This window comes from Ovis aries, chromosome 2 (genome assembly GCF_016772045.2).
Source record: "Ovis aries strain OAR_USU_Benz2616 breed Rambouillet chromosome 2, ARS-UI_Ramb_v3.0, whole genome shotgun sequence".
Taxonomy (NCBI): domain Eukaryota; kingdom Metazoa; phylum Chordata; class Mammalia; order Artiodactyla; family Bovidae; genus Ovis; species Ovis aries.
Window position 1 is genome coordinate 178,777,171 of NC_056055.1, and position 20,350 is coordinate 178,797,520.

A 20,350-nucleotide genomic window follows, 5' to 3' on the forward strand; every position below is an offset into this window, starting at 1 on the left:
CCAATTTAAACTCCTTAATTTGTCTAATTAATTAAAAAATTATTTAATTTGAAAGGTTAAGACTTAAATTTTCATTCTAAGTTGAAGTTACTTCTTATATTGCTCAAAATGACGTAATTCCAGAACATGGGCTTATCCATGGTTATGAAAGGCTGTTGTTTAAATATATTTACAAAAACAAAAACCACAACAAAAAATTAACTCCCAAGCCATTTACATATGTCTTTTATGTATACACATATAAAAAACTTAGACTGGTCCTCAGGCATATATGCTGCTGCTGCTAAGTTGCATCAGTCGTATCATACTCTGTGCGACCGCATAGACAGCAGCCCACCAGGCTTCCCTGTCCCTGGGATTCTCCAGGCAAGAACACTGGAGTGGGTTGCCATTTCCTTCTCCAATGCATGAAAGTGAAAGTGAAAGTGAAAGTGAAAAGTGAAAGTCAAGTCGCTCAGTAGTGTCCGACTCTTAGCGACCCCATGGACTGCAGCCTACCAGGCTCCTCCATCCATGGGATTTCCCAGGCAAGAGTACTGGAGTGGGATGCCATTGAAAAATGCAAATTCTAAATTCTGATTGAGTAATGACTATGGAGATTTCCTCCAACATTTAGAAAAACTGTTCTCTAATGCTGAGGAAATAATACACCATGGTATCAAATTCTTTCCTACTAAAGGAGGCAACTACAGAAAGCTTTTATTCGTTCAAAGTGCTACAGGTGGAAAAAAAACCCCAAAACAAAAAACCCAATGTTAACTTCTCCATTATTACTTCAAAACAAACATATCAAACCTGATTTTCACTAGAATGCAGTTATTTCTTCACACTAATAAATCAAAAAACCAAGACCTACATTTTATATATATATAAATATATATATAAAAGGCAATGCAAACAATTATTGAGCCTCATCTTCCAGACAAGAATGCCAAGTTAGTCTCTCTTCATGAAAAGCAATTACAATTTGAGGACACTTCATATTTGCCTCTTTTGCCAGTACCAAGTCCGCCTCATTGGAATCTTTCCATTTCATGAGGAACATTAATTCTCCATTGCTGTCTGTGGCACCAATTATTGGTTCTGGATCAAGACCTCCGGCAAAACCTCTCGGTTTGTCAGCAGCATCTCTTCTCTTCTTTGATTTGCTATCATCATATTCACTGTCAGACAAAGATTTTCTTTCTGTTCCATCTTTTTCTTTACCAGCTTTTTGAGAATTAAGAAATGCTTCAATTAACTCTGGACAATCTAAATTTTCTTCAGGTTCCGAAGTATTCTCTGCATCTGTAAATCCCTTCCACTTCAGGAAATACTCCACCTTCCCATTCACTACATGGCAGTCCAGTACTTTTTCTACTACAAATTATTCAGGTTCTGCCTCTTCAACTTTTTTACTCTTTCCATTTTGCTTCTTTCCCATTTTTTGCAGTGTAGTTTTATTGGAGGCCATTTTTTAATTGCAGACTTGAAGAGCTATTATTCACTGCCTCTGAGCTGCTCAGGTTCCTGGTCTGCGACGTCTCCAGCCCTGCGCCTCAAGCTCCAGTCACATACAAGGGGGTAGGGGGCTGGGGAGCAGTGCTGTGCTCTGGGCCGCTGCCAGGATACGGCGAGTGTCTCTGCTTTTTAATATGCTATCTGGATTGGTCATAGCTTTTCTTCTAAGGGGCAAGTGTTTTTTAATTGCACGGCTGTAGTTACATTCTGCAGTGATTTTGGAGCCAAAAAAATAGTCTCTCACTGTTTCGTTGTTTCCCAATCTATTTGCCATGAAGTGATGAGATCAGATACCATGATCTTTGTTTTCTGAATGTTGAGTTTTAAGCCAGCTTTTTCATTCACCTCTTTCACTTTCATCTAGAGGCTCTTTAGTTCCTCTTCTCTTTCTGCCACAAGAGTGGTGTCATCTGCATATCTGAGGTTATTGATATTTCTCCCGGCAATCTTAATTCCAGTTTGTGCTTCATCCAGCCTGGCATTTCGCGTGCTGTTCAGTTCAGTTCAGTTCAGTTGCTCAGTCATGTCTGACTCTTCGTGACCCATGAATCAGAGCACGCCAGGCCTCCCTGTCCATCACCAACACCCGGAGTTCACTCAAACTCACGTCCATCGAGCCAGTGATGCCATCAGCCATCTCATCTTCTGTCGTCCCCTTCTCTTCCCGCCCCCAGTCCCTCCCAGCATCAGAGTCTTTTCCAATGAGTCAACTCTTCACATGAGGTGGCCAAAGTATTGGAGTTTCAGCTTTAGTATTAGTCCTTCCAATGAATACCCAGGACTGATCTCCTTTAGAATGGAATGGTTGGACCTCCTAGGAGTCCAAGGGACTCTCAAGGGTCTTCTTTAACACCACAGCTCAAAAGCATCAATTCTTCAGTGCTCAGCTTTCTTCACAGTCCAATTCTCACATCCATGCATGACCACTGGAAAAACCATAGCCTTGTCTAGACAGACCTTTGATGGCAAAGTAATATCTCTGCTTTTGAATATGCTATCTAGGTTGGTCATAACTTTCCTTCCAAGGAGTAAGCGTCTTTTAATTTCATGGCTGCAGTCACCATCTGCAGTGATTTTGGAGCCCACAAAAATAAAGTCTGACACAGTTTCCACTGTTTCCCCATCTATTTCCCATGAAGTGATGGGACCGGATGCCATGATCTTCGTTTTCTGAATGTGGAGCTTTAAGCCAACTTTTTCACTCTGCTCTTTCACTTTCATCAAGAGGCTTTTTAGTTCCTCTTCACTTTCTGCCATAACGGTGGTGTCATCTGAATATCTGAGGTGATTGATATTTCTCCCGGCAATCTTGATTCCAGCTTGTGTTTCTTCCCTTCCAGCATTTCTCATGATGTACTCTGCATATAAGTCAAATAAGCAGGGTGACAATATACAGCCTTGACGTACTCCTTTTCCTATTTGGAACCAGTCTGTTGTTCCATGTCCAGTTCTAACTGTTGCTTCCTGACCTGCATACAGATTTCTCAAGAGGCAGGTCAGGTGGTCTGTATTCCCATCTCTTTCAGAATTTTCCACAGTTTTTTTGTGATCCACACAGTCAAAAGCTTTGGCATAGTCAATAAAGCAGAAGTAGATGTTTTTCTGGAATTCTCTTGCTTTTTCCATGACATGATCCAGTGGCTTTTGGCAATTTGATCTCTGGTGCCTCTGACTTTTCTAAATCCAGCTTGAACATCTGGTAGTTCACAGTTCCCGTAGTGTTGAAGCCTGGCTTGGAGAATTTTAAGCATTACTTTGCTAGTGTATGAGATTAGTGCAATTGTACAGTAGTTTGAGCATTCTTTGGCATTGCCTTTCTTAGGGATTGGAATGAAAATTGACCTTTTCCAGTCCTGTGGCCACTGCTGAGTTTTCCAAATTTGCTGGAATACTGAGTGCAGTGCTTTCACAGCATCATCTTTCAGGGTTTGAAATAGCTCAACTGGAATTTCATCACTTCCACTAGCTTTGTTCATAGTGATGCTTCCTAAGGTTCACTTAACTTCACATTCCAGGATATCTGGCTCTAGGTGGGTGATCACACCATTGTGGTTATCTGGGTCTTGGAGTTCTTTTATACACAAAGAACTTTTGTATAATTCTTTTGTGTGTTCTTGTCACCTCTTCTTAATGTCTTCTGCTTCTGTTAGGTCCATACCATTTCTGCCCACAATAAATTGTGCCCATTTTTTGCAAGAAATGTTCCCTTGGTATCTCTGATTTTCTTGAAGAGATATCTAGTCTTTCCCATTCCATTGTTTCCCTCTATTTCTTTGCACTGATCACTGAGGAAGGCTTTCTTATCTCTCCTTGATATTCTTTGGAACTCTGCATTCAAATGGGTGTTTCTTTCCTTTTTACCTTTGCCTTTCACTTCTCTTCTTTTCTCAGCCATTTCTAAGCCCTCCTCAGACAACCAATTTGCCTTTTTGCATTTCTTTTTCTTGGGGATGGTCTTGATTGCTGCCTCCTGTACTATGTCACAAACCTCTGTCCATAGTTCTTCAGGCACTCTTTCAGATCTAATTCCCTGAATCTATTTGTCACTTCCACTGTGACTTAGGTCATACCTGAATGGTCTAGCTTTCTTCAATTTAAGTCTTTCCGTACTTTCTTCAATTTAAGTCTGAATTTGGCAATAAGGAGTTCATGATTTGAGCCACAGTCAGCTCCAGGTCTTGTTTTTGCTGACTGTATAGAGCTTCTCCATCTTTGGCTGCAAAGAGTATAATCCATCTGATTTTGGTATTGATCATCTGGTGATGTCCATGTATAGTAGGGTCTTCTATTGTGTTGTTGGAAGAGGGTGTTTGCTATAACCAGTGAATTCTCTTGGCAAAACTCTATTAGTCTTTGCCCTGCTTCATGCTGTACTCCAAGGCCAAATTTGCCTGTTACTCCAGGCATTTCTTGCCTTCCTAATTTTGCATCCCAGTCCATTATAATGAAAAGGACATCTTTTTTGGGTGTTAGTTCTAGAAGGCTTTGTAGGTCTTCATAGAACCATTCAACTTCAGCTTCTTCAGCATTACTGGACAGGGCATAGACTTGGATTACTGTGATACTGAATGGTTTGCCTTGGAAACTAGCAAAGATCATTCTGTAATTTTTGAGATTGCATCCAAGCACTGCATTTTGGACTCTTTTGTTGACTATAAGGGCTACTCTATTTCTTCTAAGGGATTCCTGCCCACAGTAGCAGATATAATGTTCATCTGAGTTAAATTCACCCATTCCAGTCCATTTTAGTTTGCTGATTCCTACAATGTTGATGTTCACTCTTGCCATTTTCTGTTTGACCACTTCCAACTTGCCTTGATTCATGGACCTAACATTCCAGATTCCTATGCTACATTGTTCTTTACAGCATCAGACTTTACTTCCATCACCAGTCACATTCACAAGTGTTTTTGTTTTTGTTTTTGTATTGTTTTTGCTTTGGCTCCATCTCTTCATTATTTCTGGTTATTTCTCCACTGATCTCCAGTAGCATATTGGGTACCTACTGACCTGCGGAGTTCATCTTTCAGTGTCCTATCTTTTGCCTTTTCAAACTGTTCATGGGGCTCTCAGGCAAAAAAAACCTGGTCATTTGCCATTCCCTTCTCCAGTGGAACATGTTTTATCAGAACTCTCCACCATGACCCATCTATCTTGGGTGGCCCTACATGGCATGGCTCATAGTTTCATTGAATTGGACAAGGCTGTGGTCCATGTGATCAGATTGGTTAGTTTTCTGTGATTGTGGTTATCAGTTTGTCTGCCCTCTGATGGAGAAGGATAAGAAGCTTATGGAAGCTTCCTGATGGGGAAACGTGGTCTTGTTCTGATGGGTGGGGCCATGCCCAGTAAATCTTGAGTCTAATTTTCTGTTGATGGGTGGTGCTGTGTTCCTTCCCTGTTATTTACCTGGGGCCAAACTATGGTGGCGGTAATAAAGATAATTGTGACCTCCTTTAAAAGGTACCATACAGGCACTGCTTCATTCAGTGCCCCTTATATTGCACCAGGCCACTGCCAACCCACACTCTGTCGGAGACTCCTGGACACTCCTGGGCAAGTCAGGGTCAGTCTCTTGTGGGGTCACTGCTCCTTTCTCCTGGGTCCTAGTAGCACACAATGTTTTGTTTATAACCACCAAGAGTCTGTTTCCTCAGTCCTGTGTACATTCTGGCAGCTCTGTGGTGGAATTAATGGCAACATCCTCCAAGAGGGCTTATGCTACACCCTGGTCTACTGCACCCAGACTCCCTTCCCCTGAAGCAGACCACCACTGATCCATACCTCCACAGGAGACACTCAAACACAATTATGTCTCAGTCTCTGAGGGATCTCTGGGTCCTTGGCAAATCTCAGTTCAGTTCACTTTAATCACTTATTCGTGTCCAGCTCTTTGCGACCCCATGGACTACAGCACGCCAGGCCTCCCTGTCCATCACCAACTCCTGGAGTTTACTCAGACTCATGTCAATTGAGTTGGTGATACCATCCAACTATCTCATCCTCTGTCATTCCCTTCTCCTCCTGCCTTCAATCTTTCCTAGCATCAGGGTCTTTTCAAATAAGTCAGTTCTTCACATCAAGTGAGCAAAGTATTGGAGTTTCAGCTTCAACATCAGTCCTTCCATGAACATTCAGCACTGATTTCCTTTAGGATGGACTGGTTGGATGTCCTTGCCATCCAAGGGACTCTCAAGAGTCATCTCCAACACCACAGTTCAAAAGCATCAATTCTTCGGTGCTCAGCTTTCTTTATAGTCCAACTTTCTCATCGAACATGACTACTGGAAAAACCACAGCCTTGACTGAATAGACTTTTGTTGGTAAAGTAATGTCTCTCTTTTTAATATGCTGTCTAGGTTGGTCATAACTTTTCTTCAAAGGAGTAAGTGTCTTTTTATTTCATTGCTGCAGTCACCATCTGCAGTGATTTTGGAGCCCCCCAAAATAAAGTCTGACACTGTTTTCACTATCTCCCCATCTATTTCCCATGATGTGATGGGACCAGATGCCATGATCTTAGTTTCTCAATGTTGAGCTCTAAGCGAACTTTTTCAGTCTCTGCTTTCACTTTCATCAAGAGGTTCTTTAGCTCTTCTTCATTTTCTCCCATAATGGTGGTGTCATCTGCACATCTGAGGTTATTGATATTTCTCCCAGCAATCTTGATTCCAGCTTGTGCTTCTTCCAGCCCAGCATGTCTCATGATGTACTCTGCATGTAAGTTAAATAAGCATGGTGACAATATACAGCCTTGGCGTGCTCCTTTTCCTATTTAGAATCAGGCTGTTGTTCCATGTACAGTTCTAACTGTTGCTTCCTGACCTGCAAACAGATTTCCCAAGAGGCAGGTCAGGTGGTCTGTATTCCCATCTCTTTCAGAATTTTCCACAGTTTCCTGTGATCCACACAGTCAAAGGCTTTGGCATAGTCAATAAAGCAGAAATAGATGTTTTATTCTAGAACTCTCTTGCTTTTTCTATGATCCAGCAGATGTTGGAAATTTGATCTCTGGTTCCTCTGCCTTTTCTAAAACCAGCTTGAACATTTGGAAGTTCACGGTTCACATAGTGTTGAAGCCTGGCTTGGAGAATTTTGAGCATTACTTTGCTAGTGTGTGAGGTGAGTACAATTGTACAGTAGTTTAAGCATTCTTTGACATTGCCTTTCTTAGGGATTGCAATGAAAACTGACCTTTTCCAGTCCTGTGGCCACTGCTGAGTTTTCCAAATTTGCTGGAATACTGAGTGCAGCACTCTTATAGCATCATCTTTTAGGATTTGAAATAGCTCAACTGGAATTTCATCACATTCACTAGCTTTGTTCCTAATGATGCCTCCTAAGGCCCACTTGACTTCACATTTCAGGATGTCTGGCTCTAGGTGAGTGATCACACCTATGTGCTTATCTGGGTCATGAAGATCTATTTTGGATAGCTCTTCTGTGTATTCTTGCCACCTCTTCTTAATGCCTTCTGGACCAAATGGTAGGTCCATACCATTTCTGTCCTTTATCGAGCCCATCTTTGCATGAAATGTTCCCTTGGTATCTCTAATTTCTTTAACAGATCTCTAGTTTTTCCCGTTCTATTGTTTCCCTCTATTTCTTTGCACTGATCACTGAGGAAGGCTTTCTTATCTCTCTGTGCTATTCTTTGGAACTCTGCATTCAAATGGGTATATCTTTCCTTTTCTCCTTTGCTTTGGCTTCTCTTCTTTTCACAGCTATTTGAGAGGCCTCCTCAGACAACCATTTTGCCTTTTTGCATTTCTTTTTCTTGGGGATGGTCTTGATCCCTGTCTTCTGTACAATGTCAGGAACCTCTGCTCATAGTTCTTCAGGCACTCTGTCTATCAGATCTAGTGCCTTAAATCTATTTCTCACTTCCACTGTGTAATTGTTCAGTTCAGTTCAGTCACTCAGTCACGTCCTACTCTTTGCGATCCCATGAATTGCAGCATGCCAGGCCTCCTTGTCCATCACCAACTCCCAGACTCCCAACTCCCGGAGTTCACTCAGACTCATGTCCATCCAGTCAGTGATGCCATCTAGCCATCTCACCCTCTGTCGTCCCCTTCTCCTCCTGCCCCCAATCCCTCCCAGCATCAGAGTCTTTTCCAATGAGTCAACTCTTCACATGAGGTGGCCAAAGTACTGGAGTTTCAGCTTCAGCATCATTCCTTCCAAAGAACACCCAGGACCAATCTCCTTTAGAATGGACTGGTTGGATCTCCTTGCAGTCCAAGGGACTCTCAAGAGTCTTCTCCAACACCACAGTTCAAAAGCATCAATTCTTCAGTGCTCAGCCTTCTTCACAGTCCAACTCTCACATCCATGCATGACCACTGGAGAAACCATAGCCTTGACTAGACAGACTTTTGTTGGCAAAGTAATGCCTGTGCTTTTGAATATGCTATCTAGGTTGGTAATAACTTTCCTTCCAAGGAGTAAGCGTCTTTTAATTTCATAGCTGCAGTCACCATCCGCAGTGATTTTGGAGCCCCAAAAATTAAAGTCTGACACTGTTTCCACTGTTTCCCATCTATTTCCCATGAAGTGATGGGACCAGATGCCATGATCGTTTTCTGAATGTGGAGCTTTAAGCCAACTTTTTCACTCTCCTCTTTCACTTTCATCAAGAGGCTTTTAGTTGCTCTTCACTTTCTGCCATAAGGGTGGTGTCATCTGCATATCTGAGGTTATTGATATTTCTCCCAGCAATCTTGGATTCCAGCTTGAGGTCATACCCGAATGGTCTAGTGGTTTCCCCTACTTTCTTCAATTTAAGTCTGAATTTGGCAATAAGGATTTCATGATCTGAGCCACAGTCAGCTTCTTCTTGTTTTTGCTGACTCTATAGAGCTTCTCCATGTTTGGCTGCAAGGGATATAATCCATCTGATTTTGTTATTGACCATCTAGTGATGTCCATGTGTAGAGTCTTCCCTTATGTTGTTGGAAGAGGGTGTTTGGTATGACCAGTGCATTCTCTTGGCAGAAGAGACCATGCTCAGTAAATCTTTAATACTCCTTTTGAAGCAGGTTGCCATTATCTTCATTACTTCCACCAGAGCTTGGTTCAGGTCAAACAACAGGGAAGGAACACAGCCCCACCCATGGGAGACAGAAAATTGTATTAAAGATTTACTGAGCATGGCCCCACCCATCAGAACAAGACTGTTTCCTCAGGGTAATGATTCACAAATGATTCCTAGGACCTGCAGCAGGAGAATTACCTGGAAACTGTTAGGCATGCAAATTCCCAGCACTTCTGTAACACTTCGCAATCAGAAACTGTGGAGTGGGGACAAGCAAGCCCCACAAGAGATGCTGGTGAAATCCTCAAGTTTCAGAGCCACTGCTCTTTTAGTATGTTGTCTCTCAAAAACTCTACTTGGAACATGTTATTAAAATACCTGCAATTTTACACTAAACTACTGCAGAGGGCAAAAGAACTTAGTGTATTACCCTTTATACCAGAATATCATGACACAGATAGCCTTCCACAAAATTTTGCTTTGGATGTTACATGATCTAACTGATTGACACTGAATTTTTTTGTTGAGAAAAAAAGAAAATTGAGAGCTATTCTGAATAAACAAATACTGGCAGTAAGATTCTGAGGCTGTTTTCCCCTTATATCCAAAATAAATAAGATTCTTGAAACAAAAATCTCTGCCTGTCTTACAAAGATCCACTGAAGTTAACAAATACCAGTGCCTGACTTTATTATTACTTGCCACAATTAAAACTAGGTATAGGAAAACCAAGTAGGAATTTAGTGAATTACCTTGTGCAAAGTTTCAATTTGGAGGGTTTTCTTTTCCACCTTTAAAATATTAGTATCATGAAGGAAATCGTGTCATCATCTGAGTACTTCTCTACTCCAAACCCCCATATGAAAAATAAAATCATTTATGTTACAAAAATTCATAATGTTCTCATTGGAGATTTTGCCATTTCATTTTAGCATTTTGGCAAATATGCCTAACCAGAGAATACTAATTTCTTTTCATATGCAATTTTCCCTTAAATATATGTCAATGATTTTATTAGCTGTCATTCTAACATGTATATTTCATATAGGAAATTTTATAGGAAAATTGTTTTATAAATGCAATGACATTAAAAGATGCTTAATTTCTAAGATACATAAAGCACAATTTTTTCTTAGAAAAGAAGTCACAATGAAAATAAGGTAATCATTAAAATGAGTTAAAATTGAAAGAGATTTAAATTATCATGTAATCTCGGTGACTGATGGCCAAAAGAAAACAGTTTCATGTAACTTTAACAATAAATTCTCAGTGGTCATTGTTTGCTTCAACTTTATAATGAACCCTTTTTCTATCTCCAGTTTTTTAAAGGTTCCCAATATTTAAAAGGAAATTTCCTATAGAGTACATATAGAGTATGAACTATGAAATACTTATTATTAATTTTTCCACAGATGAATGAAACTAATAGTATAAAAAAAGAAATGATGTGGGCCTAAAAATTGCAAGTCTATGTAAAAAAAGTACCTCAATTTATCTAAATGGATTCTTTGGTACATGACATACTAAAGTAGAACCCTACCTTCAAATTCTGCATGTATGCCTCGTCACTACTGAAGAAAAGTCAGCACACAATTATGTTAGCCATATAAGTTAAATCTGCAGATGTCACAGGTAACAGTGATTTCTTAGTTTTTTTTTTTTCTCTTCCTATATTATTATTTAGTAATAACTATCTCAAAAAGAAAGTAGGCAGAAATGATGCCGGATTACAACAACTAGAATTGCTTGATATAAAAATAACATTTCACTTATTTGCTAATATGATTCTGGGAAATATATGTTAAAATTAATTCCTACTTTATCCTTCTGTAAGGACATTTTTCCTCTTCAACCAGCACACTGAGAATTAGTGTTATAGATCTGACCTAAGTGCCACACAAAAAACCTTGGATTCCATAGAAGTCATACCTTGCAACCCCAAATTGGCTCTGCATGATTGACTATAAAGCAGCATTAGCATTCTTCCTGAAATATGACTGTATAACTCTGAGAACATTCATTTTACCTTGTGAGCTCACTTCTGTAGAAACAATGAATTTTATTCGTTCCCTGCCAGTGGAAAAATCAGCTTAAGGGGTTAATCATGCTGATAGAAGTCAATAAAAAAATCAATTAAAAAAATCAAAATTTATTTACAGGAATAATTATAGGTGTCTTATGTACCCCTTGTGTTTCTTCCAGTCCAGCGTTTCTCATGATGTACTCTGCATATAAGTTAAATAAGCAGGGTGACAATATACAGCCTTGACATACTCCTTTTCCTATTTGGAACCAGTCTGTGGTTCCATGTCCAGTTCTAACTGTTGCTTCCTGACCTGCATACAGGATTCTCCAGAGGCAGGTCGGGTAGTCTGGTATTCCCATCTCTTTCAGAATTTTCCACAGTTTCCTGTGATCCACACAGTCAAAGGCTTTGGCATAGTCAATAAAGCAGAAATAGATGTTTTTCTGGAACTCTCTTGCTTTTTCTATGATCCAGCAGATGTTGGCAATTTGATCTCTGGTTCCTCTGCCTTTTCTAAAACCAGCCTGAACATCAGGAAGTTCACGGTTCACGTATTGCTGAAGCCTGGCTTGGAGAATTTTGAGCATTACTTTACTAGTATGTGAGATGAGTGCAATTATGCAGTAGTTTGAGCATTCTTTGGCATTGCCTTTCTTTGGGATTGGAATGAATAATCTCAGATATGCAGATGACACCACCCTTATGGCAGAAAGTGAAGAGGAACTAAAAAGCCTCTTGATGAAAGTGAAAGAGGAGAGTGAAAAAGTTGGCTTAAAGCTCCACATTCAGAAAACGAAGATCATGGCATCTGGTCCCATCACTTCATGGGAAATAGATGGGGAAACAGGGGAAACAGTGTCAGACTTTATTTTGGGGGGCTCTAAAATCAATGCAGATGGTGACTGCAGCCATGAAATTAAAAGACACTTACTCTTTGGAAGAAAAGATATGACCAACCTAGATAGCATATTCAAAAGCAGAGACATTACTTTGCCAACTAAGGTCCGTCTAGTCAAGGCTATGGTTTTTCCAGTAGTCATGTATGGATGTGAGAGTTGGACTGTGAAGAAGGCTGAGCACTGAAGAATTGATGCTTTTGAACTGTGGTGTTGGAAGGAGGTCCAACCAGTCCATTCTGAAGGGGATCAGCCCTGGGATTTCTTTGGAAGGAATGATGCTGAAGCTGAAACTCCAGTACTTTGGCCACCTCATGCAAAGAGTTGACTCATTGGAAAAGACTCTGATGCTGGGAGGGATTGGGGGCAGGAGGAGAAGGGGACAACAGAAGATGAGATGGCTGGATGGCATCACTGACTCGATGGATTTGAGTCTGAGTGAACTCCGGGAGTGTGATGGATAGGGAGGCCTGGCATGCTGTGATTCATGGGGTCGCAAAGAGTCGGAGACAACTGAGCAACTGAACTGAACTGAACTATGTACCCCTTAATGGCTTTTTTAAGTTTCAAAAGTGTTCACCTAAGCTTTTAAGGCTGCCTCGTTTTTCGGTTTTTAGTAGAGATTCTGATGTTCATTTAACAGAAAGTCTGAGAAAACAGCAGACTCCCTTTCATCAAGGTCATAATTTGAAACATTATACAATAATGGGATTTAAATTATGTATGGGAAGAAAAGTAGAAGACTGAAACAAGGTATTAGAAATCTCTATTTGTGTCTTTAGATTCAGAAAAATATAATCACAGGCCAACACTTTTCCAACAGAGATGAAGGACGTTAGCAAATATTTCAATGTAGCCTCTCCCAGTATTTCCAAAGGTCCACAATGTGACTGCTGTCACACTGTGACAGAGCCCTGATACCTAGATTTCTAGGTAATCACAGCATGGAAGTAATCTACCATAACTATTTCTTCAGAAGATGAACCCTCAACTACAGAGATGCAGGAAGGAAGTCCTCAACTGCTCATCTGCCATGGTTACAGTATTCAAATATAAAAATCATTAAGATAGATATAACCAGGAGAGAAGATAATACTGCAAAGCAGTAGTAATTCATACATTCAGGTAAACAATAATACTGCTTCCTTCTAAAGAGGCTGCTCATTGATAAAAAGCATAACAGCCAAGTGGAAGAAGACTTCCTCAAGACTTTTCCAATATATTAACAAGGCTTACTACTTCTGGAATCCTGAGTGACAACACATGATCTGTATGGCATATGAACACAGAGCACATGGACAACTAAAAACTTCTGACTTCAACTTCTTTTCCTACCATAATTAGAAAATAATTTAAAGTTTTAATTTCACCATCACTGTTTCAACTATTTCATCCTGTAATTGCCAAGAGGCACTGGCAAACTGTCAAAGCAGCAAAAATAGAAAGTAGAGAGGTATACCGACAATAAATTTCAACCAAACTTAGTCTTTGAGTAACTGAAATGTTACTTCAGTAGTTCTTTCCAGGATAAAATTTCTTAGAGGTCCACATTTTTTACATGCCTTTAACCTGTGTCAAGCTAACAAAATCAATTATGATTTTCAGCATAAGATTTATTGGTGGCACCAATAAAAAAATAGACTTTTTAAAAAAAATTTAATGTTAGCAAGAAACAATCTTCTAAATTAATGTAATCTAAAAGTTCTCAGGACAAGCTAAACTTCGCTTTAGACTTATAGTGACACCAAAGCAATTTTAAGATTGTGAATAAGAAAAACTGAAGCTAACCATAACAAAGGGAATTCTTAAAAATGATAATTCTTTGAATTGAATCATAATTCAATTCTTAAGAAATTTTAAAGAGAAATGAACTAGTCTCACAAAACTTGAGAAGGAAATGGGTTCTGATTAATCAAAAGACTGAATGGATCCTGGGACATACATTCATCCTCTGAGGTCTACAGTGAGTGAAGTCCAGGAGCAGCTGCACAATAAGGATGTAAGTCTAAGAGTTAAATCAGAAGTATTTTATATTTAATTTAATCTTGGTAGAGGAAAAGTTCAACTGTAATTTTTAAAGTAGAATTTCTTCTTGCCTCCCTTCTTTGCTTTTTAACCATAAAAATTTAGGAAAACTAAAATTATTTTTAAGAGGCATCCAGTTCTAGAACAATTTCATGTATTTATATATGAAAAAATCAGAAACCAATTGGTAGATCTGTAATACACACACACACATATATATATAAACATTTTATTTTAATAATACTTTATCACTTCAATTTATATCATTCCATTATGAAAATGTTTAATTGAAGAGAGGATATTTCTTCAAAACTCTAAATAAGCAGAGCTTTATCAATTAAATTTACAGCATTACAGCCTTTAGAAATACATAATTCTTCATTTTACAGTAATACTTCCCCTTTAAAAATTCACCATGGTTTGTCACAGATTTAAAGTACAAGGCACCTAATGCTATGAAAGGATAATACAGTATATGCAGTGTAAATGAAACAGATCTTCTGTCAAACATTGATTCTTTTTAAAGTCCTACCATATTTGTGTGAACATATTTGTTGCATAAATTGAACATTTTTTGTTTTGTTAATTTGTAATATTCTACAAAACTGAAAAATATAATTCGTACCTATTATAGGCAGCTTATTTTAGCATTTTACCTGTAGGAAACACTGATCTATATACTTGATTTCTGAAAACATTTTCCTAATATAGTCCAGCATTTAACAAATAATAAGTGAAAATAAAGTTTCCAGAACATTAAAATTTTATCCTTTGATTAGTTCAAATTATTTCATCAGTTGAATTCCTTGAGATGTATAAGGCAGGTTGGTCCTTTAGATGGACTGTAGACCGAAACTTCCTATAACTGTAGTGGTATGTACACAGCTACATAGCAAAGTACTTCATTATGAAAATGAAGACAAAAGATATGAGGAAAATATGTTTTAGAGTTCCAAAGAACTGAAACTGTTATTTTTCAGACTAGGCACTGAAACATTTTTCTACAAAAACTTGCCAGAGATTGTCTCTTCGCTGTATACTACTCCACCATCAAGCTAAAAATAAGAACAAACACATAATCATCATTAGATTACAACTGTCAGCTTTAATTTTCTAATTTATGTTTTAAAAAGAAAATTATGTTAACATTGAAATATATATCAAACACAGTCTATATACTTAATAACTGGATACTAGAACTTGAGGTGAGTACTAAGAACTGATGTAACTGAGTTCTACATGTTGACTGACATCTAATGGCTATTTTAAGATCACAAAATAACAGTTTTATTCATAATACATCCTACCGTTATCCCTGTGGAGATAAAGACTCCTGCCTAACCCAGCCTACCTTATTCTACTCTACTGTAGTCTATCTTCTTTAGTCTTCACTATCTTCCCTTTATCCCACTCTCAGTTCCAAAAATTTCTGGCTGAGAGTGGGTATGAATGTGAATATGAAAATGATGCATAGCATACCAGGGAGGGAAAATGCATAAAATAAAGCATTAAAAAGATTCAAAGAGGGATTTCCCTGATGGTTCAGTGGTTAAGAATCCACCTTCCAATGTAGGGGATGCAGGTTCAATTCGTGGTCAAGGAACTAAGATCCCACATGCTGTGGGGCAACTAAGCCTGTGCCCTGCAACTCGACAGCCTGAGCACTCTAGAGCCCATGCACCATATCTAGGGAGAAGCACACATATCTCAGTGATAGATTCCATGTGTAGCAACTAAGACCCAACATAGTGAAATAAATAAATAAATAAAATATTTTCTGAAAAAGCTTTAAATAACTATTTGCAGTTTTTAAAAAATTTAAATATGGCAAAATACATATTTAGTTCTACCGTCTCCAAAACCTCAGGAGAAAGACAATAAAGGGATTTTTTTTTTAAAGGTTTAAACCACATGGACAAAGAACAGAGACAAGAATATAGCAGCTAATTCTTAGTTAGAATGAAGAAATACAATCAGGTATCTCTGTAGGGAGAGGTAAAGAAACAATCAAAAATAGGCAGACTAAAAATGTACAACTAAAAAACTAAAAAAATGTACAACTAAAAATGTACTAAAATTGGTACAAAGTTTATAGAAAAAGGCAATTAGATACTCAGATGTCCTCCCCTCACTTTTCACAGCTAGTCAAGTGCCTCTTCTCTATCCCAGGAGAAGATCTGAGGTTAATTCTCTAAAAAGGGTAGGAAGAAAGGGTCTTGGACTGGTTAAATGCCAGGCACAATCCTACATAGTTCAGGAAAAATAACATTTATATGGTCATAACTTGGTAAACACTGATAACACATCTATCCAAACCACACGGTTAACTATCCTGGATGATGAGGAGGAAGGAAGGATACAGGGCTGGAAGGCAGGCAAGTGGAGTGGGAGCAGAGGAGGGGGAAGCTGAAAGTAACCTATCTTATACTGCCATGGTGGGAAAATCAACTGAAGATGCCTGAAACTGAAAAATCAAGAAATAATAGAAGTATAAGCATGTACTTAGATGGAGAGGAAAATACAGAAAGAATCAATGAGCAGTTTAAAGGGACTCCTCAGGGCGGGAAAAAAAATTGAGAGCAGTATAAGCAAGGCAGGAGACAGCTACACTGAACAAGAAGTCTTGTAGAACTCTAACTTTTCACACTATTGCATGCATAGCCATCCTAAGAGTAAAAACTAGAAGAAAAAGGGACCAATCAGGGGTTCCCTGGTGGTCCAGTGGTTAGGAATCCGCATGCCAATGCAAGGGACCCAGGTTTGATCCCTGGTCTCAAAAGATCCCACACGCCATAGAACAACTAAGCCCATGTGTCACAACTACTAAACCCTCAGGCCTGAGAGTTCTGTGCTTCATAACAAGAGAAGCCACCACAACAAGAAGCCCACGCATCGCAACTAGAGAGTAGCCCCGACTTGAGGCTACTAGAGAAAGCCCACACATAACAATGAAGACCCAGCAGCCAAAACACAACAAAACTCTTTCTGTCATGTAAGAAATATAAAAGATACCTTTCTTAAAATTAAAAAAAAAAAAATGTTCTCGAAACACTGTTAAGTGAAAAGCATAGTCAGAGAATCCGGATATGTTGGATGTATCATGCCAGTTATAGTAAACACACACATGCACAGAGAAAGGACTGGATATACTTGGGAATCACTTATTTGGGTCAGGTACCATATTTCATGTATTTTAAACTTACCAAGTATTTAACAACTAACAACTTTGTGAGAGAGGTTCTTCTGCAACACCACTTCACAGAGAAGAAAACTAAGGCACAATGAGGTCACGAACCTTGCATAAGGTCACACAGCTAGTACACACAGAAGCTGGAATTGGATCCCAGGCAGTTTGACTATAGAGTCGGACTTTCTCAGCCTCTAAGCTGTATCAACTCTCAAAAAAATTAATTATAAGAAATTGATTCTGTATTTGGACAATACAAGAATAAGAACCTGGGCTTCCCTAGTGGTTCAGTGGTAAAGAATCTGCCTGTCAATGCAGGGAACACAAGTTCGGTTCCTTATCTGGGAAGATCCCACATGCTGTGAGCAACTAAACCTGTGTGCCACGACTATTGAGACTGTGCTCTAGAGCTCAGGTGGTGAAACTAATGAGCCCAGATGCTGCAACTACTGAAGCCTATGTGCTCTAGAGCCTGTGTCGTGCACCAAGAGAAACTACTGTGATGAGAATCCTGCGTACTGCAACCAAGTAGCCCCCACTCACAACTAAAGAAAAGCCCGCACAGCAACGAAGACCCAGCACAGCCAAAAATAAAAATAAGTAAAAATTTTAAAAGAATAAGGACCTTATTCAATACTAATGTCCACTAACATACAAACCTGGACTATAGCTAACTAGCTCCATCCTCCTGAGAAACACCATGCATAGGAATGAGACTCTCACACTGTTCACTGTCTTCTGGAGCCCTTAAAAAAAAAGACAATAGTTAGGAAAGCTTTAGACCTGAAAGGAGCTTTTAGAAATGATCTATTCTACTGGCCAATGCCTGAGGTCAGACCTAAGACTAGAGCAAGACTGCTCAACAAACTGTCCCAAGTTCCTTATAGAATGTAAGAAGTTCTTTACATTCTGTAATGTAATGTTTTAGAGAATATAAAATGCTTTCTCTCTTAAAAAAAAAAAAAAGAAAAAGAAAATGAGGCAATGTTACCATATTTTATTATGAACTTTGTTCACATCAATAAATTTTTTCTACATTTCAATTTGTTACAGCAAAACTGTAAACACTTTGATTTCACCTGTGAATTAAAACATTTTTTAAAAAACAGCAGTTTTGAAGAAACTATCCTATCACCCATAGATCTGAACAAATTCTTTAATCTGGCATTGTACATATAATATTATAATCTTTTAAAAATTCTTCACAGAATCTCTAAAAGCTAGGTCAGCATGGTATGATTTCCATACTTAGCAAAAACTTGAAAAATTTATACTGGAACTGAACCTACTTCTGAATTCGATGTTTTCTGCATATAAAGGCAAAAATTCTTCTGATTCCCACCATCACAGGATCCCAATTATTGTAATGGCACAGGAGAGTTGCAATAAAAAACGAAAAAAATACAGGGATAGCGCCTGCAAAAAATAACCAAGAAAACTGCACCTAAAAATAAGAGATAGGAAAAAAGAAAAAAAAAAAAAACACCCACAATTATCATTAAGACAATTTTCCCTTAAACACAACTTTTATATTTGTGATAACTTGGACAAATAAAATACCAAGAAAATAATACTAAGCACTGATAATATATTGAGAATGTTATTATTAAATATAAGGATTTACTTATACTAATCACTTGCTTCAATTACCAACAAAAATACTTCTTACTTAGAAAATATCCTAAAGGAAAGGCAGGAAACCGTGCTTTTCAGTTATTAGGCAGAAATATCAGAAATAGAATTGCGAATTTTTAAGCACCTGTCTTATACATCACACTGCCCATTTGTTCTTTACTGATTACTGACTATTCTCAAGTTGATTCTTCCCCTCTAGCTTCTGAAGTAGTTTTTAAAAAAATTCCCATTTATAAAAAACTGTTATGCTATAGCTGTGATGTTGTGTTATGTTATGGGTCTTTTCTTATGACAGTACTGAAAACAGATGAAACTCTTAAGTGAAACTTTGGCAAACAATTTACTGATGAAATATAACTTGAAAAGAAAAAGATTCCAAAGGAAATCATGACTAAGTAAAATAAAGACTATAAAGAGAAATATTTTTACTACGAAATGTGAGCCAAAGGAGACAGGCAAAGCCTCAGTGGTGACGAGCTCTGATTGCTAATCCTGACCCTCCAAACCATCATTTTACCTGGGTCATCAAGAAAATTAGAAATAATGAGATCCCATAAAGTTATTAAAAAAAAATTATTTCCTTTACCACCTAGATTCAACTTAGGATCAAAAACAATTGCCAAAAAATCCACACTGATTAACTATTGAGACTCAGCTGCAACACACTGGTAGTTTGCTTTCAAAATAATGATGAAAACAGTAACTCCTATCTTTAAAACAGGGAAGAAAAACTGCTTACCCTTTCTAAATATTAAAGAAATGAGGTTTAGAATCAAAGGCAAGACTCCCTCTTGTGGGAAACATATACTATTCCATTTCATATTAGCTTTAGTCAGAGTAAAGGAGTTTTGTGAAAATAATTATTTCTTTTTATGAAGGACTCATAATGCATAGGGGCTTCCCTGGTGGCTGAGAGGTTAAAGCGTTTGCCTGCAATGTGGGAGACTAGGGTTCGATCCCTGGATTGAGAAGATCCCCTGGAGAAGGAAATGGCAACCCACTCCAGTATTCTTGCCTGGAGAATCCTATGGATGGAGGAGCCTGGTAGGCTACAGTCCATGGGGTCACAAAGAGTCGGACACGACTGAGCAACTTCACTTTCACTTTCACTTTCATAAGGCACAACACAAGGAAAACCATTGATAAATTTCAGCATGCACATTCTTCTCATACAGTACATATACACAGGCTGAGTCAGCCTAAGAACACCCAGCAGTCAGTACTAAAAAGTCTTCACACTATTATTAAACTATTGGTATAACATTCTTGGAATATTTGCAGGATATTTAATAATCTAGAAAAAAACATGATGAATTTAAATGACCCAAGAACAGAAAAAAAAACCAGCATAAAAAAACTTATTACTAATAAGAGTTATGGAGAAGGCAATGGCACCCCATTCCAGTACTCTTGCCTGGAAAATCCCACAGACGGAGGAGCCTGGTGGGCTACAGTTCATGGGGTCGCTAAGAGTCGGACACGACTGAGCAACTCTACTTTGACTTTTCACTTTCATGCATTGGAGAAGGAAATGGCAACCCACT

At 38.5% G+C, this 20,350-nt stretch overlaps 1 protein-coding gene and 1 pseudogene across 1 annotated transcript in view; both read right to left on the minus strand.

Moving 5' to 3' along the window:
- Positions 1-794: 794 nt before the first annotated feature.
- Positions 795-1,487, minus strand: LOC101108457 (chromobox protein homolog 3-like; annotated as a pseudogene).
- Positions 1,488-14,199: 12,712 nt separating this feature from the next.
- The window catches only part of SLC35F5 (solute carrier family 35 member F5), a 37,949-nt gene continuing 31,798 nt past the window's right edge, over positions 14,200-20,350 (minus strand). Inside the window, exons 14-16 of the mRNA XM_004004742.5 lie at positions 18,461-18,615; positions 17,831-17,917; positions 14,200-15,039 (exon numbers count right to left, since the gene is read on the minus strand). Of these exons, the coding sequence (XP_004004791.1) occupies positions 17,842-17,917; positions 18,461-18,615 (231 nt within the window). The 3' untranslated portion in view covers positions 14,200-15,039; positions 17,831-17,841. The remainder of the gene's footprint in view (positions 15,040-17,830; positions 17,918-18,460; positions 18,616-20,350) is intronic.